The following is a 27,900-nucleotide window of genomic DNA, read 5'->3' on the forward strand; positions in this document are numbered from 1 at the left end:
GTGGCCGGCGGCCAAATCACGCCCCCCGTGCTGATTGGTTTCATCCATTTTATTGTCAAGGAAATTAACAGCCCGAAGGGGTTCCCCAGGTCCGCGCTCCTCCCCTGGGGCCCCGGGGAAACGCGGCAGCCAGCGACCTGGTCTCACTACCCCGCGTCCTTGGGAGGAGGGGCGAAGGGAGAGGGGGGCTCACAGCAAAGGGGCTCAGAGGCGCCCCGTCCCCGCCCGCCGGGCTCGGGCGGGGCGACGGGGCGGCCCGCGCGCTCACTCGCCCGTGTGGGTCCGCAGGTGGTACTTGAGCGACTGCTTGTAGCGGAAGCACTTGGCGCAGTGCGTGCAGGGGTAGGGCCGCTCGCCGGTGTGCGCGCGCTGGTGCTCCAGCAGGTGGTGCTTCTGCGTGAAGCGCTTGCCGCACTCGGCGCAGTGGTAGGGCCGCTCGCCCGTGTGGATGCGCCGGTGCTCCAGCAGGTGGTGCTTGCGGATGAAGCTCTTGCCGCACTCGGGGCAGGCGTGCGGCCGCTCGCGCGAGTGCACGCGGCAGTGGTTGGTGAGCTTGGACTTCTCGCTGAAGCTCTTCTCGCACTCGGGGCACTTGAAGGGCCGCTCGCCCGTGTGAGTCCGCTGGTGGCGCAGCAGGTGCGACGGGCGGCTGAAGCTCTTGCCGCACAGGCTGCAGATGAAGGAGACCTCGTGCTTGCCCGCGTGCACGCGCTGGTGGATGACCAGGCTGATGTGCAGGCGGAAGCTCTTCTTGCACTCGGGGCACGTGTAGGGCCGCTCGCCCGTGTGCGTGATCTGGTGCTTGGTGAGGCTGGACTTGTGGCTGAAGCTGCTGTCGCACTCGGGACACTTGTAGGGCTTGGGGCCGCCGCCGCCGCTGCCCGAGCTGGGCGACTTGGGGCGCGGCTTGAGCGCGTGCTTGGGGGCGAAGCCGGGCCCGCGCTCGGGCGAGGCGTAGCCGCCGCGGACGCGGTGGATGCGCTGGTGCAGCGTGAGCTGCTGCTTGTGCCGGAAGCTGACCTCGCACTCGGCGCACTCGTACGGCCCCTCCTTGATGTGGTTGCGCTGGTGGATGACGAGGTTGATCTTCAGCCGGAAGCTCTTACCGCACTCCATGCACGTGAAGGGCCGCTCGCCGCGGCGGTTCCGCTGCTGCTGGCTGGCCGCGCCCCGGTTCTCGCCCGGGTGCCGCTCGCCGTGCGACGGGGGCGCCAGCCTCTTCACCGCCGGGTTCCCCAGCTGCAGCGGCGGGGGGCTCTCCTCGCCCTCGGGGGACAGCTCCCCGGGCAGGGGCGGCGGGTACATGCCGGCCTCGTACCTCCCGGACAGCTGCCCGAGGGGCTGCAGGCGCTGCGGCAGCTCGTCCTCGTCGTCCTCGTCGTCTTCGTCGTCCTGCTCCTCCGTCTTGATCACGATGCCCTCTGCTCCGGGGACGCGCGGCGGGGGGAGAGAGAGACAAGATGCCGTTAGGTGTTGCCTGACGCCCCTAACCCGGAGGAGGTAAGCCCCGCTTCGCCCTCGCCCGCGGCACTGCCTGGGCATCGTCCACCCCACGGCCTGCTTTCGGGAAAACGCAGCTCCCCGCTCCTGCGGCCCAGGGAAGCCGGGCCGGCCGCGGCGCCTGGCTCAGGAAGGAGCCCAGGCCTAAAATGGGCCAGTCGGAGACCTGCCTTGGAATTTCATGCAGAGGAAGCAGGGACGATGGCATCCTCGTGGTGGGACGCGGGCGCTGCGTGTGCCCATCGCCCGACGCCGCTGGCGGGCAGGGACTGGCAGGAAAGAAGGCACGTAGACGCAGAACCCTCTGGAGAGGCAGCGGGTCCAGGGCGCCTGAGGTTGGCATACTGGAGGACCTACCAGCTCTCCAAGCCGATAAACACCCCTTTCTTACTTAAGCCACTTGAGGATTGGCTTTCTACCGGCAGAGTCAAAAGGGTCTTGACTCATCAAGTTCCCGACCTCGTCCCCCTCTGTGGTCTCGCCTCCCTGAACTCTGCTCAGCCTCGCTGGTCTCCTTTCCTGGACGCACCTGGAGAGTTCTCCTCAGGTGTCTTTACTGACCCTCCTCCGTGTCTCCAAATCGTGCCCATTACTTAACACCCTGCTCCAATCCTGTCTCCTCCTGAAAACATTGCTTGACCATCCCGACCTGCATCCCTCAGGCCCCCCTGAGCTGCTAGCACGTGCGGGGTGCCTCCCCGAGACTTAAGAACCCCGCCTTCTGATGGGGCACCTCACCTGCACAGGTGGATGACTCACCTGCACAGACTCTACCAGCCCTGACCCTGAAGCTGGGGTGGGGGGTTTCCTCTGCCTTTGCCACAAGCTCAGGTGTGCAATGCCCCACACGTGGTGAGTGTTCCACGAACACCCCAAATGGTGGATGTCGTCCTCCGCCGCCGGCCCTCCACCCTCTAGCCTGGCCCTTTAGGACCTAAGATGCTGGCTGTTCTACAGGGTCCCTGGAGAAGTCCGAGAGAAAAGGAGAGGCCTCCAGCACCTATTTGAATTTTCTCAGGTGCCTTGAACTCACCTGGCCCTCCCTAAACACTTAATTGGGGAGCTCTATTTTTAGTTGTCGACTTTGTGTGACATGAGAAAGTCATTCACTTTTGAGTCCACCTGTGAGATGGAAAATGCAATACTGTAATAGTCTGCATCTGCAGAATTCTCAAAAGCAAACAAATGAGAACTTTTTCAAAGCACCTCACACCTATGCTCTCTCATGTTCACAATATCTTATGGCAGACGTCAAGCAAGAATTATCCCCATTTCACAGACTTGGGGCATCCGAGCTTGGCACTATCAAGTAATGTCTCCAAATAAATAAAGTCAGACCTTTTCAGAGCTTGCAATTTAAGGACCAGCTAGTCTGTCCCCTCAACTGATAAGGAAACTGAAGCTGGCAGTGTTCGTGACCTGGCCAAGGTCTTCAAGTTTGTCAGTGACCGCTAGGCCACAGCACTTCCAGCTACTCCTCTGAACCCAGTTAAGTGGCAGTGTTAAAATCAGAACACAGGTGTGCCAAGTCCCAGCTCAGGCCTCCCGTCGTAAGACAATGCTGCCTCGGTCCTGTCAGGACTCTCAGCAGGAAGTGACCCAGAACATCCCTGGAACACGATGCTTAAAAGATCAGGAAGGAGGAAGCAGCTTCAGAGGTTGGTAACTCATTGCCCTGGTGTTTAGCCTGAAAATAGGGTTGTTTATGAAAGGCAGAGGGGGAAGTATGGGCCTTGGAAGATTTAAACTCTCCTTGAGTTTCCAAGTTGTTTTTTCTTAATGAAATAAGAATGAAACAGTTGGCCCTAAAATTCAGGTCTCGAAATCCCACAAAAAGCTTACAGTATTACTAAATGGTACTAACAGAATTAATGGGAGTGTTCAAAGGGCAATCTGGAATTGCTCTTATGAAGCTCCCATTCAACGAATTCTCACAACTTGCCTTGTGTCTTTCACTATTCTCTAATGAAAGACAACATGGTATATTAAGATTTCTCGAATATCATGCAATTATTTAAATATAAGCAGTTAGGTACACATCTTTTGACCAAGAACAATGTCCATATTTTATGTGCAAAAAAGCAAACTGCAAGGGTTAAAATAAAATGAAAAAAAAATTTTTAAATCATCAAAATAATACTTTTAAAAACCTAAATAAAATGGATGTGGATACATTTCTAAGTATAAATAATATAGTAACTGATATGATGGCTAATGACGCTTTTGCACATAAACATACAAAAACCAAAACCCAAGTGGGTTCTACCAAATTTTCAAGGAGCACGCAGAATTCCTATCTTACACACTATTTTTAGGATACAGAAAAAAGGAGCAAAAGCTTCCCAGTTCCTTTGATAAGTCTAGTATAATCTTAATGATGATTCCCGAAAAGTTCAGGTTCACTTCATTTATGAATATAGTTGTAAAATTCCTGAATAAAATAGCGGCTAAGTCTAGTAGTGTATTTAAAAAAATACACCACAATGATCAGACAGGGCTTTTCTCAGGCCTGCGAGGATGGTTTAGCATCAGAAAACTGACCACAAAAGATGTCCTGGCCGTGCTGCTGCAAGGCCGCTTCCTCACTGTTTCCTTGTCCTCCCAGGGAGCAAGGATGTGCAGAATGGTGACCCTGAGGCCTTGCGATTAAACAAAAATGATGCCTAGATTCTACCAGAGAAAGCAGCCTCGGCCATTTACAAAGATGTGCTCTTCAAGGGTGGAAATCTTCAAGCCAGTTGAGGCTTCCAGTGTGACAAGGGAATGACCAAGGACACGTCAGGAGATGGAAGTTCTAGCATTGCCACTAGTGTGGGGCCTTCTCTGCCTGTAGAGGGAGGGGGCCGGAGAGATGATCTCCGCCAGCCCCTGATGTCCTCATCTGACCTGGTCTTTGGCTGTTAACACCCTCTTTCCTTGCCGGGAGACGGATGCTTTTAAATGCCGAGGCAGGGAAGCTGTACCTAAGGCCATGCTCGGCTCTGTCACACCTGCTGAGCCCTCAGTGTCACAGTACCTCTCTAAAGGAGACCACAGCTTCCCCACAGGCACCAGCCCCCCACTCACCCGCGCAGTTTCTCTGCTGTGCCAGCATCTGCTTGAGCTCACTGAACTCGCCGGAGCTCTCCGTGGACGCCTCCAGTGGGTTTTCCGGCTCCTGCATGTCCAGGTCCGGCTGCTCGCCGCACGGGTCCCCCAGCTCCGAGTCCTGGAAGCCATGCTCCTCCACCTGGCCCATCAGGGGCTCCGGCGTCTCCAGACTCTCAGAGCCCTCGTCGTTGGTCTGCACCTCGATCTTAATCACGATGCCGTCGTGAGCTGAGAAGGTGGGGGCGGGGTGGGGGGAGGGCAAAAGAATCCAGAACATGTTCATTCCACCTGCCCAGGGTTTTGGGGCCCTAGAATTTATATTTCCAAAATTCTTATTTTAGAGACCCTGAAGAAATATCCTGGGTTGGCAGTGAGTAGGCACGGACACTGTGTAGCCTTGAATATGAACTGCAGTCAAGTTAAAAGAGACGCAGGTTTGTTTCCATGACCCCCTATAATTTTAAAATAAGGGTTTCTTTTAGAAAGAGATCCTAATTCCCTTTCCCAGGTTAGGTCAGCCAAAGGCAACAGTTTCTCTGTCTCCCCCTCAACCAGGCTAATAAAGAAAAGGCTAATCGTCTGGTCTCCCCGCACACCTTTTCAACACTTCCCCACCAGGTGTCCTACAGATCAGAGGCCCCCAGCCCCTTCCTGGCCCCCGTTTACAGGCATAAGAGGGGCTACGGGGTTCGTTTTGCGTTAAACAGCATCTGATTACACACATGGCCCTGACATTTTTTTTTTAATCTGCCTGTACATCTGTAGGTTAATTTCAAATGTCGTTACACACATAGGCATCACTTTCAATAAACAGGATTCTAGCGCACATTTTTGTTCTTTAGTGCAGTATTTTTTCCCCTTTTAACTTGCCTCACTCCCCACTCGACAGGTGCGACCTTCCCAGGTAATCCCCGTAACTGCCCTCACACTTTTCTCTATGCTTATGTAGTGATTTATCACAGCACGTTTACATCTATGTTTTTCCTTTCTGGCCATTACAGGTTTAAAAAAAATACAACTGCCTCATACATAATCCTCTGTTGCTTTTCTCACCCAAATATCGTGTAGAAATCCCCTCACACCGATTTCTGTAGGCTAACGCGTTCCTTTTCAAAGCTGCGTGCATTCCATGGTGAGGATAATACAGCAACGTGCTCCACCATTTCCTCATTGACAACATTCACTTTCCGCTGCCAGGCTTTTGCCATGAACAACACTGCCATAAACATGTGTTTATATCTCTAACCATAAAATAGTGCTTTTATTTTTATGAGAGTCCCAGGAGTGGGACTGCAGGGTAAAAAATTTAAAATATTTTAGATTTTGACAGGTGTCATCAGACTGCTTTTCCACAGGCTGTGACTATTCACATTTCTACCAGCCCTTTTCCCCACGTGCCTGCTGGCAAGACACCACTGCTCTTTTTAATATTCCTCAGTCTGATGGGTATAAAGTGATAACTTACTGATACTTTAATTCTACTTCCCTGACGAGGGTAATTTGAATATCATTTCTTTTATTTATTGGCCTTTTAGAGTTGATTCTATGTGAACTCTGTTCTGTCAATTGGTCAGAGTCCTTTGATTCCTGTATTAAAGATAACCCATTTTCTCTTACTGGCATTTCAAATATTTCCCCCAAATCTATCATTTGTCTCTGTGTTACCTCTTATCATATAACTTTCCTAAAGTTTTCATCTTGTCAAATATGTCCCTCTTTCTTACGGCTCCTGGGTTTTCTTAGTTAAGAGGGTCTCCTCTGGTCCTAGATGGTTCATCTGATCTCCTAGATTTTATTCCCAGGTTTTCTTTTTTACATTTAGCTCTTTATTCCACCTGAAATTTCTTTTTGTCTTGTGTATAGTGTGAGGTAGGGGTCAACTTTATTTTCTCGCATATGGGCAGAGCTGTGCTAGCATAAAGCCCCTTAAAGGTTGAAACTCACTGTTAATTAAGGAAATTATAAACATATATGCATGAACATATTCATTCATCCTTTGAATGTTTATTCAATAGCTATTTATTGAGCACCACCTGTGTGCCACGCATGTTCTAATGGTGGGACACATCAGTGAACAAAACATAGCTCCCCGCTCTCCTACATCTCACATAAGGCAGTAAACATAGTTAATAAATTATATATATATATTATTTGTTATATATAATAAATTATATGGTATGTTAGAAGGTGATTAAGTGCTGTGGAAAAAGGAAAAGGCACCAGGAACCCAGTGAACGAAGCCCCTCACTGTCCTTCACCGTATCCACTTGTCCCGCCCACACTAAAGTGAACCACGTTGCCCAGAAAGCAGACCGCCCAGTCATGCTAGCAACTGATGCCACATGACCTAAAGCTGGGTTCTTTCGGATGCCTGGCAGTCCTTTAATTCCTCTCTGATCAGCCAAGTAATCGATTCCCAACAGCTGGGGAGCGGACCGCATACAAAGCAGCCCTACTGTCCCAGGTTGCACTCCGCACAGCCTCCCACGCAGACCGTGCCTACCTTCCCTCCAAGTTGACTCTCCAAAGACATCTTCATCCTATTCTCTGTCTTACAAAAAACATAAAGTCATCCACACTCAGGTCCTGGGCCTCCTCCTGCTCCAGCTCGACGTCATCCCCCTGCATCCCCTTCCTCCCGTGTCCCTCCTCCGGCCTCCTCTCTTCTGGGCCCTGCACGACATCCGCAACTATGACTCCAGCGTCGGAAAGATACCTTCCCTGACTTCACAACTCCTGAAGGTATTTTGCTTGCCTCCTCCCTAAGATAAGTTTTTAAAACCATGTACCCGTTTGCACCTTTTTGAATAAATAGACAAAATGCTTCAATCACTGCTAAGGATGTAATTTCTGGAGTACTGTAAATATTGATATTTTAAAATAAACTCTTCCATTGCCATTTAATGTTGCCAATGGAATCTAAGAACCCTAGCAATTTAAAACCCACCATTATTCACTTAAAAAATACACGAACAAGTTCTTCTTTGATACTTGGAGTTTTAAGATCATCCCTTTTCACCATGGACTTCTATTTCCATTCCCACTTTACCCACAGAATTTTAGCCTAACAGACCATATTTATGCTTAGGTGCCTTCCTAATCAGCTCATCTACTGCACAGAAATGCGTATGTAAATGGAAAGATTAATTTTGCTTTCACTTCCAATAACCACAGGGTTCTAAGTGTTACTTGTCTGCCTGGCTTAAGTCATCCTTAGTTATTATTATTGTGGAATGAAAAATAATTATTCAAGATAGGAAACAAAAAACCTGTAGGAAATGTATCTCTTACAAGGATGCATGGGGACTTTTTCCCCGATTAGTTCATTTATCTGAGAATGAATATTCTTATTGCTGGAGTGAGACAGCGTTCAGAATAAAATCTGCTCCTATCTTTCATTTTTATAAATATAACCATTGGAAGAGCTCATTTACATAGATCTGTAGCTGGGCTGGTGGGAGCTTTGTTACGGAATCATCACTCCATTCTCTGAACTTCTGAATTATAAATACTGCAAAAGCACATGGTTAACATATCATCAAAAATTGTTTTTAATGACCTATTAGCTGACAACTTAATTAGGTTCTCTTTCAATTTTGTCGAAAGCTAAGTATTCCAAACGATCTAACTTCCAAGAGGATTCGCCATCCAGGCCCCAGAGCCACCAATGTACTTCTGGTTCTGTCCCCCAACATTCTGGCTTGTCTCTTTGTTTCGTGAGCCAGAGGCCTTTTTATACATCAGAGAAACACTCCATAGTAAGGCAGGATGGGCAGGAGGTGCCTCCTCTTTTGTTCTCAGTGGTAGGAGACATGGGACATGGGACCAACACTAGAGGGGCCGCAGGTGTCGAGCACCCTCACTGACACGCTTTATGAAGGACAACAGATGGGCAGAGACTTGGAAGCTGAACCCGCAAAGCCCTCTGTGTTGTGCCTTCTTGGAAAGTCTCTTGTACCCCGGCGAATGGGTACTGCAGCCTGAAGACCACTGCCTTCCCATCCTGACCTCTCCTCAAGACCCCCACTCCACCAGACGTCCCAGGCCACTCCTAGCCCATCGTGAGCGTGCTCTTCTCTGACCCCCCAAGCACTCGCCTGCCCCTCTCTATGGCATCTAATTCTTTTGCCCTTGAAATGGGCATCGGTTACACCTTTTCGTGCCTCTCCCCCGCTTGTTACACAGCAGGGAAACCAGTGTTTCCCACCAAAAAGGTCTCTCTGCCCCAAACAACTTCTGACAACCAGAATGCATTCATAAGCAGTAATCTGTTCTCCCATTAAAAAAATTAATCAAAGACACGTACATTGTGGGAATATAGTTTATGACCAAAGGTAGCACTTCAAACCAGTGGGAAAAGGTTTAGGCAAATGAAGTGGAGACGGCTGGCTTCCTGACTAGAAGGAAAAAACCAAAAAAACCATCTTCACATATCTCACCTCAAAATAAATTACGGATGAATCAAAACTTTAGACATAAATAACGAAATCATACTAGCATTAGAGAAAAGCACAGCTTTTTCCCCTCTCTCCTTCCTTCCTTCCTTTCTTTCTTTCGTTTCTTTTTTTCTAAACAGCATTGAGCTGAGGAACAGGCTACCCTGAGACCCTCTGGGACTTCAGAGATTCCTTCTGGAAGCTGTCTGGTCAGTCACACCAAACATATTAAATGTGCACAACACATAGCAACTACAATCTTTTGGTGTAAATTTTTTGGAAAAAATTTTTTGTAGCTTTGCCTTGACACTGTTTGGTGATAAGAAACATTTAATTTGTGATAGGTTGTTAATCTCTGTAATCAAATTTCTTCATAAGAACTCTTCTGAGATGGGAAAAATCTCTCCTACAAATTGTTTTCAAACGTATTAAATGTTTGTGGACACTAAATTTAATAATTAATGAAGCCGGTATAATGTTATATTGGGAGACACAGTTAAACATTTAATTATTTACATTTTGTAATTTTCTGGAGCAAAAAATATCTTATTTCAGCTTTCAAATATTTTTATAGATTTTTGAAAAGCTCATAGGTCTATGGCCTGTGATCATAATGTTTACTGAATAAAAGAGGCCAAGTAAGTATTTCTACACTTGGTATGAAGCCCACCCACCATAAAGAAAATTTCTGGTAAATCTGAATACATAGGAACTTAAAATTAATAAATCGGAACACAAAAATTTTAAACAGCTACATCACAGATACACACAAAGGTAAACCATAAATTTGGAAACATATTTGCATACGTAAGACAGACTACAGCTAATATCCTTAATATTTAAAAAGCTTTTATAAATCAATAATAAAAAGATGAATAATCCAAAAGAACAATGGGCAAAGGATAATTCATAAATAAGACATACTGGTGACCAACAAATACGTGAAGATATGCTCAACATCACTCTTACAGAGGGCGTGAAAACATCAAAATATTGTCTTTTCTACCCATCACTCCGGCAAATAATAAAAAGATAATACCACCTATTGGCATGGGTGTGGGGAAACAGGTTTTCTCATGTATAGATGAGGGTGTGTAAAGTGGCACAATCGTTTTGAAGGACATTTGCTCATATCTATTAAAGTTTTAAATGGGTATATCCTTTGACCCAGAAAGTCTACTTCTAAATAAGTTTCAGACGAGTACATGAAGATTTACTTATAAAGGATGTTTAATGAAGCACTGAAACTTGTGAAGACTCTAAATGCATATCAACGGGAGTTTGTTTAAAGTATGATATCAATACACAGAATACTACAGTCTGCTGCTTAAAAAAGAGACTTACATGTTGACATGTAAAGCTGTCAAAGATATTTTTGGAAAAAGCAAGTTCTAAACAATGTACTTCTATATTGTTTGAAGAAATTTTTTTAACAATGAGAAAGTATTATATAATTAAGGCTGTGTGTGTGTGTGTGTGTGTGTGTGCGCGTGCGTGTGTGTGACTACACGCACATAAATTGCAAGGAATAAGCTGTTGACTCTTCTCTCTCTCTCTTTTTTTTTTTTTTTGGCTACACCGTGCAGCCTGTGGGATCTTAGTTCCCCGACCAGGGATTGAACCGGGCCCTGGGCAGTGAAAGCGTGGAGTCCTAACTACTGGACCGCCAGGGAAGCCCCGATCTGTTGATTCTTAAGGGAGAATTATATGGGACTTTCACTTTCTCTGCATTTTTTCTTTTTGAATTACACTGACGCAACTTCAGAGTTTCATTGGAAAGTAAAAACCAGCGTGGCCACATTAACTTTCTCCACCAGCTCAAAGCACAGAAATGATGGCTGCCATGGGCTTTCCAACATTTTCATGGCTACACTTTCTGTTAGATTTTTTTAAACCTCGGTATATTAATTTTTAAAATCTTCTTTAAAAAGTTATATGTACACATAGGCCAGAGGGATGAAGGGTTCTTCAAACCTCATTTTTAAGAAGCTCCCCTCCACCCCCCAACCTGCTCCCCAGAGGCAATCACTTTCAATTCTTCTAGCTGATTCTTTTGTCACTTATATTCATAACTCTACATAACATAATGGCATTGCTACTCCTTGAGTTTTCAATTTTAAGCATAATCTACTGACTTCCAAGAGCTGGAGGTAAGGACCACCTCTTCCCCAACCATCCACATCTCTTCCAAATCCCTGATTTTTCCCAGCCTGTAATTCTGGTTGAATTAATGTTGGGTGTTTACATGATTGGATTATGTAAGTGCTATTTAAAATTGAACAATGTAGGGCTTCCCTGGTGGCGCAGTGGTTGGGAGTCCGCCTGCCGGTGCGGGGGACGCGGGCTCGTGCCCCGGTCCGGGAGGATTCCGCACGCCGTGGAGCGGCTGGGCCCGTGGGCCATGGCCGCTGGGCCTGCGTGTCCGGAGCCTGTGCTCCACGGCGGGAGAAGCCGCAGCAGTGGGAGGCCCGCGTACCGCAAAAAAAAAAAAAAAAAAATTGAACCATGTAGCATACTATAAGTACTCTTCTATGCCTGTAAACCTATTTGCTTCCCCTGGAGCTAGTTTTCTTTTCTTTTGCTTAGCTTACTATTAATTACCACTAAGTCAGCTCCAGTGTCTCCCCCCACCCTGCTCTATAACTCTCCTCTCAGAACATCCAAACATAATGGGGATTCCTCGGTTTTACCTACTTGAAGAAAAATTTTCTGGAACCTCTGGTATGCTCCAGTGTGGACTGGTGCCTCCAGATCCACAGCTGTCTTTTGGGGATCCCCTTCGGCAGCACCCCAGGGATTCCTTCCCCTCTTGTGCTGGAGCTCCTTATACCTCTTTCTTGGTTTACTTCCTCATTTGGCCAAGTACCTGCCGCAGCTTGAGAAAGGGCGCATGGCAGACCGTGAACATCTCAGTATCTCGATTTCACTCTCATATTTAATTAGATTAGTCTGTCTAGATAGCAAATTCTAGAATGTTAGAAAATATTTTCCAATTTTAAAATTTAAAGAATTTTAAAGGAATTATCCTACGGTCTTGTAGCTTCCAATACTGTTGAAAAGTCCAATGCCATTCTAATTCTTGTTCCTTTGTATGAACCTGGTCTTTCTCCCAGAAGTTTGTCAGATCTCCTGGGTCCTCAGTTGCGCTGAAATTTCTTGCTGAAGTATTTAAGGCTGGATCAATTTTCATCCACTGTTCTGGACAGCTGGCGGGCTCTTCGATCTGGAAAGCTGTCTTTAAGCGCTGGGAATTTTTCCTGAAGTCTTTCATCTCTAATTCCCTTCTCCCTGTTTTTGCTATTTTTTATCCCGATATTTCTATTATCTGGACATTAGACTTCCATCCTTTACTTTTCTTATTGTCTCCCTATTTTCTTTTTTGTCTTTTTGCTCTATTTTCTGGGCTGTGTATTCAACTTTATTTTCTAACAGTGCTACTGAGTTTTTAATTTGCATTATTATATTTTTAATTTCTAAGAGTTCCTTTCTATTTTTTTTTAGATAAGCATTATACTTTTGTCATGGATACATTCACTTCTTTTATCTCTCTAAGGAATATGAAAAAATGTATATTTTAAATGTATAACTATATATAAGTATTTAAACATATTTCCCCCCCCCCACCCCGTATGGTCTCTGTTTCCTTGAAATTTATTTTTTCTGCTTTTTGTCTCCTTTGTCTCTGTATATTAGAGGCTCTTCCCAAATGCCTTGTGGTTCTTGGTTGTCCATTTATATTAAAAGTTGAATAGTCAGAAGAGAATTGCAAGTTTGGTGCATTCAGGTAGGGCTCGGTTTCCCAGCAGGATTGTTTAGCTAGATCATCTCCCTGGGAAATCTCCTGGGCTGGCCCCAAGCATCTCCAGATAAGACTCTTCCAATATCCTGCCCTGAGGGTTTAATCTTGGATGTGAGCATCATTTTGGGATTCAGGTTAGGGAAGAAGGCTAGAGATCTCAACATCTCTGTCAAGCTTCACTCATTCCCTCGTTTTCAACATGGCACCCACCCCAATCACGCCTGGCGTCCACGTCCAGAAACCCTGTTGTTCACCATCTCCAGAGAATAAGCCTTGGTCACCTACCACGGTCGGGTGAGGCAATGGAGGGAAATGGCAGTGTTTAAAGGCCTCTTAAGATGTTTGACCAATGTTCTGTTTTTAGCCTCACCTTTACCCCCATTTCCAGACACCTGGAACCTCTGGTACTGCTAGTTCCCGAGTCTTGAGCAGGGATGGGGGTGGAGTGCAAACTGGGTTTCTTCCCTAACACCAATTTTGGATTCTGCTTTCTCAATCAGCGATCACCCAGCCATCTGCTCTCAGCCTTCCAAAACTTAGCTGCCGTTGTCTCCTTGTCCGTTCCTTTTAAAAAAAGTCCCTTCGCTCTCGTTTTAGAAGGACTTGGGGAGGTGGGAGTAAACACACGGTCAATCTGCCACCTTTAACTTGGAGTCTTTCTTCATGCGTTGTTTTTTAAAAAACTTATTTTTACTGAATAAGAAGTAATATACTCTCACTTCTTAGGGATCTTAGTTCCCCGACCAGGGATCGAACCTGGGCCCTCGGCAGTGAAAGTGCGGAGTCCTAACTGCTGGACCGCCAGGGAAGTCCCTACATTATCCACTTCTATACCATTAACTTCCCGTATCAACTGGCTCATTCCTGTCAACATGTCAAACAGGCTTCGGCAATCCCCATCTTAAGCAAACAAGAGTCCCCACGCTGCCCGGCCCGCCAGCGTTTCTCTTCCCCACCCACAGCTACACTGGAACAATCTCCACTTCCTCGCCTCCCATCCACTCCTCAACCCACTCACAGGCTTCCACCTCAGTCGTGCCGCCAACGTTTCTCTTTCTTGCTAAGGTCACTGATGCTGCCAATCTGCAAATCCAATGGACACTTCGCGCAGTCTTTGCCTAACTAAACCACACTGCAGAATTCAACACTGTTACCCACGCTCCCTCCTTCCGGAAACACTCTTCTCTTGAAATACCCAACAATGCACCACCCTGATTTCTTGCTACCTTTCTGGCCACTCCTGTTTCCTTTGCTTCTTCTGGTTCCTCCTCCTTTTTCCAAATCCTACAGCAGTGGTTTTCAACCCTGGCTGCACATGAGAATCATCTTGGAAGCTTAAAAACAAACAAAACTAACACCTGGGCTCCACCCAGACCCAGATATTCCAACTCTCCAAATCTACTCTAACAGTTAGGGCTCCAAGCCAAGGGCACAGGCTGTGCTCTTGCTCTTCTCCCATCCAGGCTGGGAAAGCTGATCCCGTCCACGCTACCAAGGCCCACACGTCTGTCACTAGCTCAGGGCTCTTCTGTGAGCTCCAGCCTCCTTTGTTCAGCTGCTTTCTCAACACCACCTCCTGGACGTGTCCTGGGACCTCACACCTAACGCGTTCCTGTCGTTTCTCTGGGTTGGAACCTCTTGTCGTCCCCCACCTACCCTCTCACTCACGTCACGACCTGGACTCATCCGTGGGACCCCCTCTCCTCATATTCGACATCCGCCAGCCACCGACGCCAAAATACACCTCGCAAATACCCATGGTGCTCCCTGGGCTATGCCAGGCCTCCTACCTGGGCTACAAAGAGAGCCCCCTCGCTTCCAGTCTTTCCTCCCTCTGAGGAGTTCTCTTCCGAGTAACGGGAACTCCCACTTGTGCTTCCACTAAAAATCCCACCTCCTCCGAGGCCTTTGCTGAGCACCTGGTCCCAGTAAGGCCTCTGCTGCTGTGTGTCCCAGAGCCCTGGATGCCTGTCTCCACAACACTACCACAGTGGCTGGCTGTCTTTTTACATATGTGGGGTGTTTAGTTTGTTAACATCAGTCTCTTGACATAGTACCTGGTACAAAAAATATTAGATGAACTTAATAATAAACATACAAGTGAAAATATGGTGTAAAAACTCTTCACGTGTGATTTTAGTGGCTGTATAACCGTCTATCATAATGTAATATAATATTTGTACATCTTAATCCATATTTTTGGATTCTTTTCTAGGCTATAGACTCTCAGAAAGGAAATTATTAGGTTAAGTAAATGAACATTTTAAATATTTAAAACATATTTGAAGACCAGAAAATATCAAATTGCTCTTTAAAAAGACTGAAACTATGTACACTGTATGAGAACTTGGATTTCAGCCATGGCTTCTGGCTTGTTTGTTTTATTCTGCTAATTTGTTAGGTGACAATGGTCCCTGGCTTCCCCAGGCCTCCTGTTCGCCCTTAAAGAGCCATGAATGGGAGCCCCAGCTTGGAGGATTTTGAGAGCTGGGTCGCTATCTGAGTCACCTTCAGGTCTCCTTGCCCTTAGGGACCCCAACCATAAATACTAGTTTACTGAATGCATTTACTCAGCCAGTTCCCAAAACTGTCATGTTTGGTGTACCTGGAACCATGAAAATTCTCAATTGGTATCACCCTTTGGGTCTGGCCCAGGGCTGGCCTTGTGGCCACTCTTCTAAGGGGGAGGACACACGAATGACAGGTGACCACTGGCTCTGATAACTGCAGACTCACAGGACAACCCTGCTACCCCGAGGCCAGGGCCTTGCACACACACAGAAGTGCGAGTTTACAGCTGGCCCATGGGGCAGTGGTTCTCAGTCCTCGCCTGTCCTCCCTCCAGTCAGGCTCCTAGTGGCTGAGACGGTTAGTGGAACAAATGGCACATTCCAGCCACACAAGGCAGCCTCTGTGAGGCCGCCGCTGCCCACAGAAGCTCTGGCCTTAGATGCGCCTGTGCCAGAACGAACCCCGCCTGGGGCCGAGGGGGTTGGAGTTATTTGCTCTCAATTCTGGCCCCACTTTGTGGGAGGCCCACCTGTGATGAGAGTGTGAACAAGCAGACAGAGGAAGGGGTCCACGTTCCCATCCCAGCCCTTCTAAGAAGATGCTACAAAAGCAGTACCCGGACCACAAAACCCCACGGGGACATCGGATGGGTTCTAGGATTTTTACCACAAACCACCCCTCCCCTTTCTCATTCTTTGCCTCCTAAGCCCTCTTTCTGATTTCTTCTCCTTTGAATCTCTCCGTTCCCACTGACACCTGTTTTTGGATGCGGCCACTCAAACCTTTCACATACACACTTGTTTTCCTCCAAACAAAAGATCACTCTGCCCCGTGCCACACCCTGTCCCACGACACCCACTCTCACCTCATCTACTTTTTTTTTTTTTTTTTGCGGTATGCAGGCCCCTCACTGTTGTGGCCTCTCCCGTTGCGGAGCACAGGCTCCGGACGTGCAGGCCCAGGGGCCATGGCTCACGGGCCCAGCCGCTCCATGGCACGTGGGATCCTCCCGGACCGGGGCACGAACCCGTGTCCCCTGCATCAGCAGGCGGACTGTCAGCCACTGCACCACCGGGGAAGCCCCTCACCTCATCTACTTTTAAATCCATCTTTTTTGTCTTCCAGAATGAATTCAGGATCTGCCTCTTCCCTCCACTTCAATCTCCAGACAAATCTCTAGAGAGTGATGATGGCTTAGGGTTTCTCTGAAACACGCCAGCACTTATTTTTCCTCAGGGTCCTGCCTCTTCTGGAAGTTACCTCTGCTCTCACTCCATGGGGCCGACATGCCTGCATGTGATTCTGGACCTCCTCCTGGTGCCAGAGTCGATGATATTACTTCATACAAGACCTGGCTGTTGGCCCCAGTGAGTTCTCCTGCTAGATTATCCTCCTTTTTCAAAAGACAGGATCACCCATGACATTTGGCTACAAAGGACAAGGATCTCCTCCCACGGAAGACCTTCAAGGGAAGTGATGCAAGGCCAAGGGCAATTCCAAAGAACGAACCACACCCCGAAAGCACTGCCGTGCAAGTGTGAGGGCTGCTGAGCGGCCGCTGGGGAAGGGACGGCTCCCCACGCAGACGGACACAGCAGCTGGCGTGTCCTGGGCCACTGGAACCTGCCGGTCAGCATGCCAAGCCCTGGCTATCAGTCCCAGTTTTGTTTCACGGATGAGAAAGCGGGCCTCCAAAAGGCCGAGTAATAAAAACCACAGGGCGAGGACGCAGAGAAGCCGGGGTTCAAGCGCCAGCAGCCCGACGCTGGCGTCTGCACCCGAGCCCGCGGCCAGGCCGGCCTGCGCTTCTCCACCGCCTCACCTCACTGCCTCGTCTGGACCCCGCCCCACACACTGGAGGATGCTTCGGGTAAAGTCCGTGTCTGTCCCTGTCCTTCCACGCACCGGCCACAGGACCAGGGACGTGGCCCTCCTCTGGGAGCTCGAGGCTCACCCACACCAGCATCCCGACAAGGGAACGCCTTTCTGCCAGTTTTGGTTCTGTTTCCCGCAAAGAGTGAGGTGACGCTCGGTCGCGTCAAAAGCTCCCCGAGACAATGACCGCAACGGCATTCCTAGCTCAGCCGCTAGGGCCACTGGCGATCAAGGAGGCCCCAGGCAGGTCCCAGCACCTGCAGGCTTCCCTGAGGCACTCAGCCTGCTAACACAGCCCTCCGGGGCCCACGGTGGGTTGTAACAGCCCGTGCCGCCTGGCAGCCACTCACCGGCACTGGGGTCCGCAGGCGCCTCGCCCTCTTCTGAGTCCTCTTGCTCCTGCATGGCTGGCCTCTCCCCGCGCTCCATCTGAGACATGAGGTCTGGTTTGGAAATTGCATAGTCTGCGCAGGAGGAAGCAAAGAAGATATCCTATGGGATGAGTTCGCATTGGATGCTACAAAGATGTCACCTGTGTGAGTGGGACATTGGGAGCAGTTGCCCTACCCAAGGCCGGCAATGCTGCAGAAGGAAGCGCCAAGTTTCCAGCCCTTCTCCTCGGTGCACACAGAGTGGGTGTGAGCACACGTGTGTGTGCATGTGTGTGTGTGTTAACTGCGCCCTGGGTCCTCCCAGCGGCACCAGCTCTGGGGCACCACTTGCCCACTGATGGAAACTGGTCATCTGTGGCTCACAGGTGGCCAATGCCAGCTCAGGTTTTCATGACAAAGAGAGAAGATATTTGAAATTTTATAAATTAAAAAACTGATCTTGATAAAATATAGAAGCCATGAAACAAAACACTGATAGGTTTTTTTTTTTACATTACAAAAAGTTAAAGTTCTTTGGAAATAAATTTAAAAGATAAAGAAACTTGGAGAAAATAGTATCACACACACACATTTGTAAAAAATAAGGCAAAGGATTAATGTCCGTAATTATATATAAAGAGCCTCTACAGTTAGTAAAATAAAAAATCAAAGATATGAATGGGTAATTCGTAGAAAATATGCAAATGGCCAATAAACATATTAAAAGATGCACAAGCTCCCTGATCATCAAAGGGATACACGTTACAAGAATGCGGCGTCATTTTTCACCATCAGAAAAGACGAATCTTTACAATAGGAGAACCTCAGTTCCGGCCCGGGTGTGGAGATGGCGTTGTCACACTCTGTTACGTGAACATACACAGCCCTGGGTAGGGCCCGTGGAAGTGCCCGTGACATTGTAAACGACACCCTCTTTCCTCCGCAAACCCACCTCCTGGAAGGCATCCCACTGAAATACTCGCGGAAGAGCACAGATAGAGATGCTGATTGCAACCCTCTGTGGCAGTGAGAAGAGGGACTCAGGCTGCTGCGCGTCGATAGTTCTATATCAACAGCCCGACGGTTCAGCGGGAACACTGCACTGTCTTTCGAGCAGGCCTCCGCGCTGACATGGAAAGCTGTCTCTGACTACTGTTAGGTAAAATAAGTGAAGGATCCTATTTGTGCAAACCACAAACCGCGTGTGCACGCGTGCAGCAAAATGATGAGAAACAATATCGGCCCAAGGGTTCACGGTGGTTACCTCTGGGGAGCGGTGCTGGCTGGGGGTGGGGATTGCTCTTGCTCTTTGTTTTACAAATCTAAATTGTTCCATTTTCACAATTATGTATATACTTTAAAAAGAACAGAAAAAAATAAGAAGTTACCCCATGGAGAGGTATATATGTATAAAATTAACAATTCCAGCAAGGATCAGATTTTCTATACAGCAGCTTATTTAATGTTTTTCTAATTTTTTTTGTGCCCAAAGAGTTCCCCATATCGGAGAAAAGGAAACATATAAGACTAAAGCCTATTTTCCCAGGTCCTCATCCTCAAATACTCCCATTAGCGAAAACAAGACTCCACCGACTGTGGGGTATGAGAGATCCCAGTGAAATCGCGACTCCCTGGCAGGGACCTAGGACGACCGTTTACTCCCCAGGTCATACCTCGTCTCTGCACGAGCGGGATGAGAACCTGGGGGACGTAAGCTCTCAATCGACGACAGTGTTCAGCCACCTAGGCGGTCTATCAGGAGGGCTGACACCTGTCCTAGCTCCCACACGGGCAAGGTGTGAGGATTAAATGTCATTCTCATAAAGCACCTCACACTGTGCTTAATAATAGTTTGCTGGACAAACTAATTTCAAGATATATATATATATATATGTGTATGTATGTATATATATGTATATAGGGGCCATGGGGAAAATAATATAAAGGTGAGAGACTGCTGACGTCTGAGTCTGTCCCCTGGCCCCCGCGGGTGGGGGGGGGGGTCTCTGCTTACGAGCTGTGCTGATCTGTGCTGTGCTGAGGTATGTGGGTATATGGGTGTCTGCTCTCATTTGCTGTGCTCTCGAAAATTGTCTCTGGGAGTTCAGAGCTCCCGGGACTCCTAAGGAACCCCCAGCTAGCAGGCGGGAAGCCGCGGGCAGCGAAGCCGTCTCCTTACCCATGGAAACCAGAGACTCGTAGTTGCCCCGCATCACGTTCTTGTACAGCTCCTTCTGCCACTCGGACAGGTTCCCCCACTCCTGCTCCGAGAAATGGACGGCCACGTCGTCAAACGTCACAGGGACCTGAAACCACACAACAAGCTCCACACAACAGCTCGGACCAACGGGAAGGCATCACGGGCCCTCAGCCGCCAGATCTGAAGGTTGCCAATGGCTCTGGCCCCCTGGGCCTGTTTCAAAACTCTTAGGACTGGAGTGGGAAAGGCCCAGAGGCCGAGCTGTGGGTTTTCACCAAGGACCTCTCTAGAAACCAGGAGGCTTCAGCCACTGTCCTGGCCCGAGAGAGTCGGGGCCCCGTGATGTCTGGTCCTTTCCCTCTCTAACAGGACAGTCCTTACTGCTGTAAAGTGTGGACCAGCAGCCATGGCACCACTGGGGAATGCTAGAAATGCAGGCTCCCAGGCCCCACTCGAGACTCACTAATTCAGATTCAGCCTTTAGTAAGATCCCCAGGTGATCCCTGTACACAATACAATCTGCAGAGTGCTGGCCCAGGCAACACGGTCCACGCGTTTTCCCTCCATGAGGCTGTGAAAAGGGGCCGTGGCATAAAAGAACAGGAAGAAAAGCAGTTCACGTTTAAGTGCTTTCCTCTGGGAAACAATACAAAAATCTAACCATCCTCTGTTTCTTTAGGATACCTCTGGAAATCATATTTTTACTGGCGTTAACATGATTTATGAGTTTACTGATAAAAATGCTGAGCAGGACACCGCCCTGTAACATTTCACCACGTCCTCCCTCCACCTCCACGGGGAACCACACAGGTTCACACTTGTCCACAGCTCGACCACTTGGCCTTCAATTTGCCTTTTATCCTCAGACATCACAGACTGAACGCCTTCTACACTGACAGCCCCCATCACTAGGTCGTCTCTCTAATCTATAGCCTATGCTTTTATCAACAGGAGAAATCATTTGGTTTTGCTGCGTCCTGTTCTCAGCAATGTGAAGTTGGTGACTAGGTATCATCATACTGTTTTCCTTCTTAACCACGGCTTTCCCTTTCTTTGATATTAAATTCCTAAAACACATTCCAGTCCCGGTCACTCCTCGGGAAGCCCCGGTTGGGATAAAGTTACCTTGGGAACTTCTCCATTGCTGCCCGGGGGCAGCCGTAGAATCCAGAAGTTTCTGTTCTTCAGCAGGTTCTCCATGTTCTCCAGCCGCCTCTGCAGCAGCCCGTACTCCTGCAGCAGGGTCCCCAGCACCACCCATTTGCTCTCCAGGTGGTTTGCAAACTCCACGGCCGTCTTCTCACAGTCGGCTATCTTTTTCTCATTTGTCCCAGTCCTGCCCTCCAGGGTCAGGAGCCGCATGGCTTGGGCCTCCAGTTTCCTCTCCACCGCTTGGACGGCAGCCCACACGGCCAAGCGGGTGATCTCCGCCGTTGGGAGTGGTGTGTCCTTCTGGGCCGCAGAAGAGATCTGGAAGGGGGTGTCCTTTTGGGAAACCGGGCTCTGGAGCAGGGGGTCCATGTCAGTCTCGGGAACTGTGGGGGAAAGGGTCAAGGGGTCTCTCTCGGGAACTTCGGGGGAGTGGAGTGGGGCTTCTTGATGATGGGTGGAGTGGGAGAGAAGCGAGATCTCTGGTTCAGCAGCAGCTGGGGGTAGATACGGGGCCTCTTCTTGGGAAGTCAGGGGGCCCTGGATCTGAGTCTCTTGCTCGGAAGCGGCAGGATACAGGAGTGAGGGTCCCTTCTGGAGCACATGCGGCATTCGGCCAGAAGTCTGTTGCTTGGGAGCGCTGGGAGTCTGGGGTAGGGAGCCTTGCCGGGGAATGGCGGGAGACAGAGAAGGAACTTCTTTGGGGGGAAGAACGTGGGATTGGAACAGAGTTTCTCGAGGGAGTCCAGCAGGGGCCTGACGCGGGGTTTCCTCTTGCACAACGTTGGGGAATGACAGAGGTGAGGAGCGTTGGGTCTCCATGTCCAGCTGCTGGACCTGTGTTCCAGAAAGAAAGGACAGGACTGAAGGCCAAAGTCTGCAGCTGGCAAATAAATCCCCCAAAATAAGCACCTACATTAAAAGGGCTTCAGGCTTCGCAGCAATAAGATATGTTCCATGGACATGAATCTCTTCTTGAGACCCTAGCATTGATCTACACATCAATGACAACTGCTAATAACAACAAATAAAAGATGGTTATGCCACCTTCTGCTTCTACAGAGCCATCTCCTTTTTCACAACATACACTGCACAGGTGTCATCTCGTGAGTAGTGGTGTGGAGAGGAGAAAGGATACTGGCCTTGAATCAGAACACTTGGCGTTCAGTCCTGTCTACACCAATGCTGCCTGGGTTGCCCTGGCCCAATTATTCAACTCCTCTGTTCTCAGCGACCTCAGCCACCAAATAAGGGTCATTAACACCTGACCCAGCTGCTGCCTCACTGAGTTCTTCGAGCATTGAGCGTTACATAGAATAAAACTTTGAAAAACAATAGAGCAGAATTTTGTCAATGCCAGGCTAGCCTAAGACTGCCAGCAAGCTGGGGCTGGTTCTGTCAAGGCACTTACCCCGAAGGTGAGCTTGACATCCAGTCCCACCGCTTCTACTTGTATTATCAGGCAGTCGTGGTACCCATGCTCTTTCCCTCACTTTGTCCAACAGCGATGACACACAAGTACCTTAAGCTTCCCAGACTCCGTGATAAAATCTGCACTGTTGACTTAATAACATTTCTCAAAGGGTTGATATGGTAGAGGTTTGCCTTTGAGGCACGCTCAGTGGACCCAGCCCCTGCTGGAGAGGCTGAACGGGCTACCGTGCATTCAGGCTGGCTCCTGCTACACACAGAGAAGACAGACAGACAGACACTGAGACAGGTGTGGGAGTGGCCATTCAGACTCTCCTGAGGGAGCCAAGGTTCCCGGGGCTGATGGTCCCCGGCGGGTAGGTGGACCCTGGCCATCCGGAGTCCTCCCCATGGCTCATGAGCTGGGGAAAGAGGAGGAAAGGAGGCCTGGAAGGACCAGAAGCAAAGCTGAAGTCAACCAGTTCTGAGAGCTGTGTCAAGGTTGGTGGGGACCAGAACCAGAATAAAGACCGAGTCCTTCAATTACTTGAAGGGGGTTTCAATTATTCACACTCTCCCCATTCCCCACCTTGCCATGTCCATGTTCAGGGAGTGCTTGTGTCATCAAAGAAGTGAAGCCAAGGTCTTCTGAGTGACCAGCTCTGTATCTGTCTATCCAGAATGTCAGCATGTTTACTGGAACTGAACGGAGTTTCTTCCATATCAATGTTTGTCCATTCCCTCATACCCTTCCTTCGCTCAATCTGCTGAATGGCCGATTACTGTGTGCCATACAGAAGTGGGCTTTAAAGTAACTGAAATGTCCCTTTTCTTCGTTTGAAAATTAGCATATTCCTGGTGTCCACTCTGAAATACAGTACGTGCCCAACAAATGTCTACTGGACGAATAGTATAAATGACCGGGTTACAAAGAAATTATTAGAGTTAATAATGAAGTGCCTTGCGTCATCTATCAAAGACTCATCTAAACCTATTTATACCTTCTGTTGCTTTCTTTCTTTCATTTGTTCATTCATTCACTTATGTGTAGCTTAACTGAGACAGCATCACGCTTTTAAGACAAGGATGGAAGATTTAAGGCCTTGTTCAGGCAAAAGGTTTTTGAGATGGTACGACCCAATAGCTTTGCAGGGAACCAGATGTGAGGGCTAATTAGTCAGCCCTGACAACTCTCTGGCATTTATGCGCCATGAACTGTGTTTTAAAGGATTATCTAATTTACTCTCCACAAAACCCTATAAACAGGGACCACTAGAATTCTTATCCACACTTAGCACAGGAAGTTGTGGAGGCTTGGAGAGGCCAAGTAACTGGCCCAACGTCACACAGCAGTCTGGCTCCAGAGCCTGGGCTTCCGCCTACACTGTAGGTCGCCTCTAGGCCTCATCTGTCAGATGAGACAGCTGGTCAGTATGTGTTCTGAATCCTCTTTACCTCTAAGATTCGGAGGCTTGGAGATTAAACAAAGACCTGTGGGAAGGTCCTGCCCATAGACGTTTCCATCTAATGCTGGGGTCAGGGACCCCTTTGAAAAAGCTGATGAAAACTATGGATTCTCCCCCTCAAAAAACACACATGGGCACATACGCCAAATCCTGCGAGCACTTTCAAGGGAATCACAGAGCCCTGAAACTGAAGGCTTGTCGACAACTAAGCCACCTCTCAACTCTTCACAGGCGAGGGCAAGGCTGGACGACCGCTGGGATAGGAGCCTCAGACACAGGGAAAGTGACGAGCATAACGCAACGCAACAGGCACATGTATGGCCCTGTCCTCACAGGGGGATTAGGGTATTTGCCTACAACTAGTAGGAGGAAGGGGAAATCCCCAGGGGCCAAGTTAGTCCCCCTGAGTAATACAGGGGCTTAACTGAAACAATGAAGAGAAGCTTCAGGACAGTAAATTAAGCCATTAGCGCAAGACATCTTTGCTAACTAGTCTACTCAGAGCTCAAAGGAAAATACCAGTTCTTTGCTCTCTATTATTAGACCGTCTCTGTCCATTTCTGGATTTGGAGGACTGTAGAGCAATGAGGGGCCACAGGAGCACATCCCCTCCGCCACCCCCAAATAAAAGCCCCTTGCTGTAATTTCACCAGTCCCAGTAAACCTGTGGCTTGATACCACCCTAAGCAGAAAGAAATGGCCAAAGAGAGGAATGGAGCTGTAAATATAAAATGTGAGATTAACAAGCCTGCATTCGCAAACTCTTGGGGGCAGGGGGAGAATTCTTCTGGTTCTCATTTCACAGGATTTAACCCACCTTCCCTACCCCATGTATCCTAAGAGGATGGAGTCTCCAGGATTCATTCATTGGCAGAAAAATACATAATCACACCTGACTTATAAAGAAAGCCATGCCACTGCCTTGTATGACCCAGTGTGGTTCACCCAGAATTATATACCTACCATTCAAGGGTCCTGGAGATCTAAGCATTTAAAAATCATTTTATTTTATTTTCCCAAGAGTTTTATTATTCATATTATCATTATCATTCTTATTATTATGATCATTTTTTGTAAGACCTGAGAGGCTCTTTAGAAAGTCCTATATCCCGACCCCTTCCTGCACACAACAGGAAACTGAGGCTCAGGGCACTGCCCCCCATGCAGCAATCCTCCTCACAACACGGCTACTGCATCTCAAAGAGCAGGTCTGAGGGGAGACTTTGAGACTGATTTTTAAGAATGGTCCACTGAAGAGGCAAACCAGCCCCCAAACCCTTAGTAGCTTGCTCCCCAGACCCCATCCGTCTGGACACCCAGAATTCAACCGGGTCCCCCGGACGCAGAGACTGGAGGCCGAAGCGCCCGAGCCCGAGGGTCACCTGCTCCTCACACCGGGGACGCTCGGCTGGGCACTGCCCAGCCTCCCAAACGGCCGTCACCTCCCCCCCGACGGGCCGCGTCGCCCGCGCGCCGGCCCCGGCCCCCACCCCAGGGGAGGCCGCCGCTAGGGCCGCCCCCTCCCCGTCCAGGCCCGCGGCCCGGAGGCAGGCATTTTTGCGGACGCGGGCGCCGAGCCATGGTTGACTCGCTACGTGACCTTGGGGCAGGCAGGGCCGGTCGCCGCCAGGTGTCCGTGCCTCAGTGTCTCCGTTCTGCGAAATGGGGAGAGCCGCGTCAGCGCCGCGCTCCGGCCGCGAGAGTCTCGGCGGGGCCGAGCTCTGCGGAAAACGTGCGGCGGCAACCCCGACGGACGCAGCGCCGGCTCCGCAGAGAACGAGGCGCGCCGCCCGGGTGCCCGCCTCCGGGCCCGCGTGCGTGCCAGGCCACAAGCGTCCCCTCAGCCGCGCCCGGACGGCGGACGGCTCCCCGCGCGTAGCCCCCGCCCCCACCTAGCAGGGGCGCGCGAGACCTCCGGTTCCCCCGCCCCCACGTCGCGGCGTTTCCGTCCCTTACCGAGACCCCAGGCCGGGCCGCCGAGCCCGGGACGCGCAGGCCGTCCCCAGGGCCCCGAGTCCGCGCGTCCGTGCGCGCGCGGGCCGCCCTCACCGGAGCCGGGGCCGCCTCGGCCATGGCCCTGTGCTGTCCGGCCCGGGCCGGAGTCGCCGCCGCCGCCGCCGCCGCGCGGCCCCACGCAGGCCGGCCCCTGGGCTCTCCGCAGGCGGCGCCGGCCCGGCCCGGCCTTCCCCGCCCGGGCTCTCGCGGCCGTCGGGCCCGGCCTGCGCGGGGCGGGCGGGGACGGAGCGGCCGAGCCCGGCGGCGGCGTCGGAGCGGGTCGCGCGGCGGTGCGGGCGGGCCGGCGGGCTGCGCCCCGGCCGCGAGCTGGGCCCCGGCCCTCAGCACCGGCCCCTCTGCGGCCGCGGCTGCGACCCCGGCTCCGGCCCCGGCCCCGGCTGCGAGCTGCGCTGCCGTCCCGGCGCCTCTTCAGCAGGGGAGCTGCACAGCAGCTGCCATGTTGATACAAACTGCATCCTGGGAGGCATGTCCCTCTCAGGCCGTTTAAAGAGAAACACTCCGAGGCTCGTCGGAGGCTGCAGGAACCCAGACAGCTCCATCTACAGCCGGTAGGAGCGAACAGTGTCGAGCGAGCAGCCAGGCGGCGACGGACACGCCCTGAGCCCCGGGCCAGCCCGTCGTGCCGCCCGGGCCGAACCGCTCGGGCCTCCCATCCCCCGGGGCCCCCGGCCTCTCACCTGGGGTCCTCGCCTCCTCGGGCACCCTAGGGCGAGACCCGGAGGCAGGAGAATGGAGGAGAAATAACAGCGCGCGGCCGAGGCGACGTGCTGGGGTCTGGAGGCGGCTTGATTGGCTCCGACAGCCTTCCAACCGCCGGGTCCTCCCGCTCCTCTCAAACCCAGAACCCGGGTCGTTCCCTTTCAAAACCTGCGCTCACAAAGGGATCTAAAAAACCCGTCACACTAAAGAAAGCCCGGAGTTCATGTGACCGGCTCCGTGCAGCCCCGGTTCCAGGGGAGCAAGGGGGTTGGGTGCTTTTGTGAAACGCCCGAGTGTTGTTTTCGACCTGAAAGGACAGAATGCCGAGAATCAGAGAGCTGGGGCTGGAGGGGGCAGACCCGGCGTCTGGGAGGAAACTGAGGCCGGGGGCGGGGTGGGGGGGGGAAGTGACTTGTTTACCCCAAGTTGCTCCTTCGGTCCCTTGTAGGAATGCTCTTTCTAACCAGCAGAGCGATCCCAAAAGGAATGGGAGAGCCTGGAGCTGGCGACTCCCTTTCCTGGACGGGTTCACTTATACACATTTTTAGGGAGTACGTACAAGGTGGCATGAACGGGTAATGACCTGAAAAAGAAAGTATAAGCAGGCCTCCTGGTTACAAGTGATGAAAACCCAACTGGAACTAACTTAAGAAGAGACAAAAGTAGACTATATTTGTTCACCTAAAGGCACGGGGGGGCGTGGTGGTCCCGCCCAGGGCACTTGCCCTGGGAGGCAACAGGAGCAAGACTTGGTCTGCTGTCGGCTCAGATCTCTCTTTAAAAATGGAAAGTAACGGGTAGAGAGAAGGCCGGGGCCACCCAATCCTTTCCCTTCCCTTCCCGGTGCTTCTCCTACCACGTGTCAGTAAACAGTGCATACCGCTGGTTTTGGTATTTTAAATTTTTATGTGAATGATGTACTTCAGTCCATATCCTGTTGGAACTTGCTTTTTTTCGTACATCATTATGTTTTTGAGATAGAGTCATGTTTAAACAAGCATATCTGGCTCATTCGTTTTAACCACTGTATAGTATTTCATTGAATAAATAAACTCCAGTTTACTTTCCATTCTCCAGAGGGGAATCTGCATAAATGTCTCTTTGCCCACCGTGCAGAGCTGCTCTCAGAGGGACACCGAGACACAGAGACGCTCAGTACTGGGGACAGGAGTGCTCTCATCTTCCCTGGGCTCCCCAAAGTGCTCACCAAAGAGAGGGGGCCCAGTGGCACTCCCACCAGCAGTGCCTAGGTCCTGTTTTCAGATCCTTGCCAACACTTACTGATAATGGACTTAAAACCTTTGCCAGCAGGATGAGTGTGAAATGGCAGTTCAGTATGTTTTACTTTTTATTTATATTTGATTATAATATAATTATT

The 27,900-nt window shown here is 50.0% G+C and overlaps 1 protein-coding gene across 2 annotated transcripts; it reads right to left on the reverse strand.

Annotated features, from left to right (window-relative positions):
* ZNF777 (zinc finger protein 777) lies at nucleotides 1-26,833 on the reverse strand. Of its 2 annotated transcripts, none has more exons than XM_079931772.1 (6): nucleotides 25,764-26,833; nucleotides 20,908-21,768; nucleotides 19,762-19,888; nucleotides 17,562-17,675; nucleotides 4,567-4,818; nucleotides 1-1,421 (listed from the first exon to the last, which is right to left on the reverse strand). In XM_079931772.1, the coding sequence occupies exons 1-6, from the start codon at nucleotides 25,878-25,880 to the stop codon at nucleotides 265-267; spliced, it is 2,628 nt and encodes an 875-aa protein (XP_079787898.1). In that variant the 5' UTR covers nucleotides 25,881-26,833; the 3' UTR covers nucleotides 1-264. The 2 variants fall into 2 exon arrangements, with proteins under 2 accessions (XP_079787898.1, XP_079787899.1); XM_079931773.1 differs by lacking the exon at nucleotides 25,764-26,833 and adding an exon at nucleotides 25,408-25,725.
* Between the last annotated feature and the right edge of the window lie 1,067 nt (nucleotides 26,834-27,900).

Source organism: Stenella coeruleoalba (genome assembly GCF_951394435.1).
Source record: "Stenella coeruleoalba genome assembly, chromosome: 9".
In the NCBI taxonomy this organism is placed as follows: domain Eukaryota; kingdom Metazoa; phylum Chordata; class Mammalia; order Artiodactyla; family Delphinidae; genus Stenella; species Stenella coeruleoalba.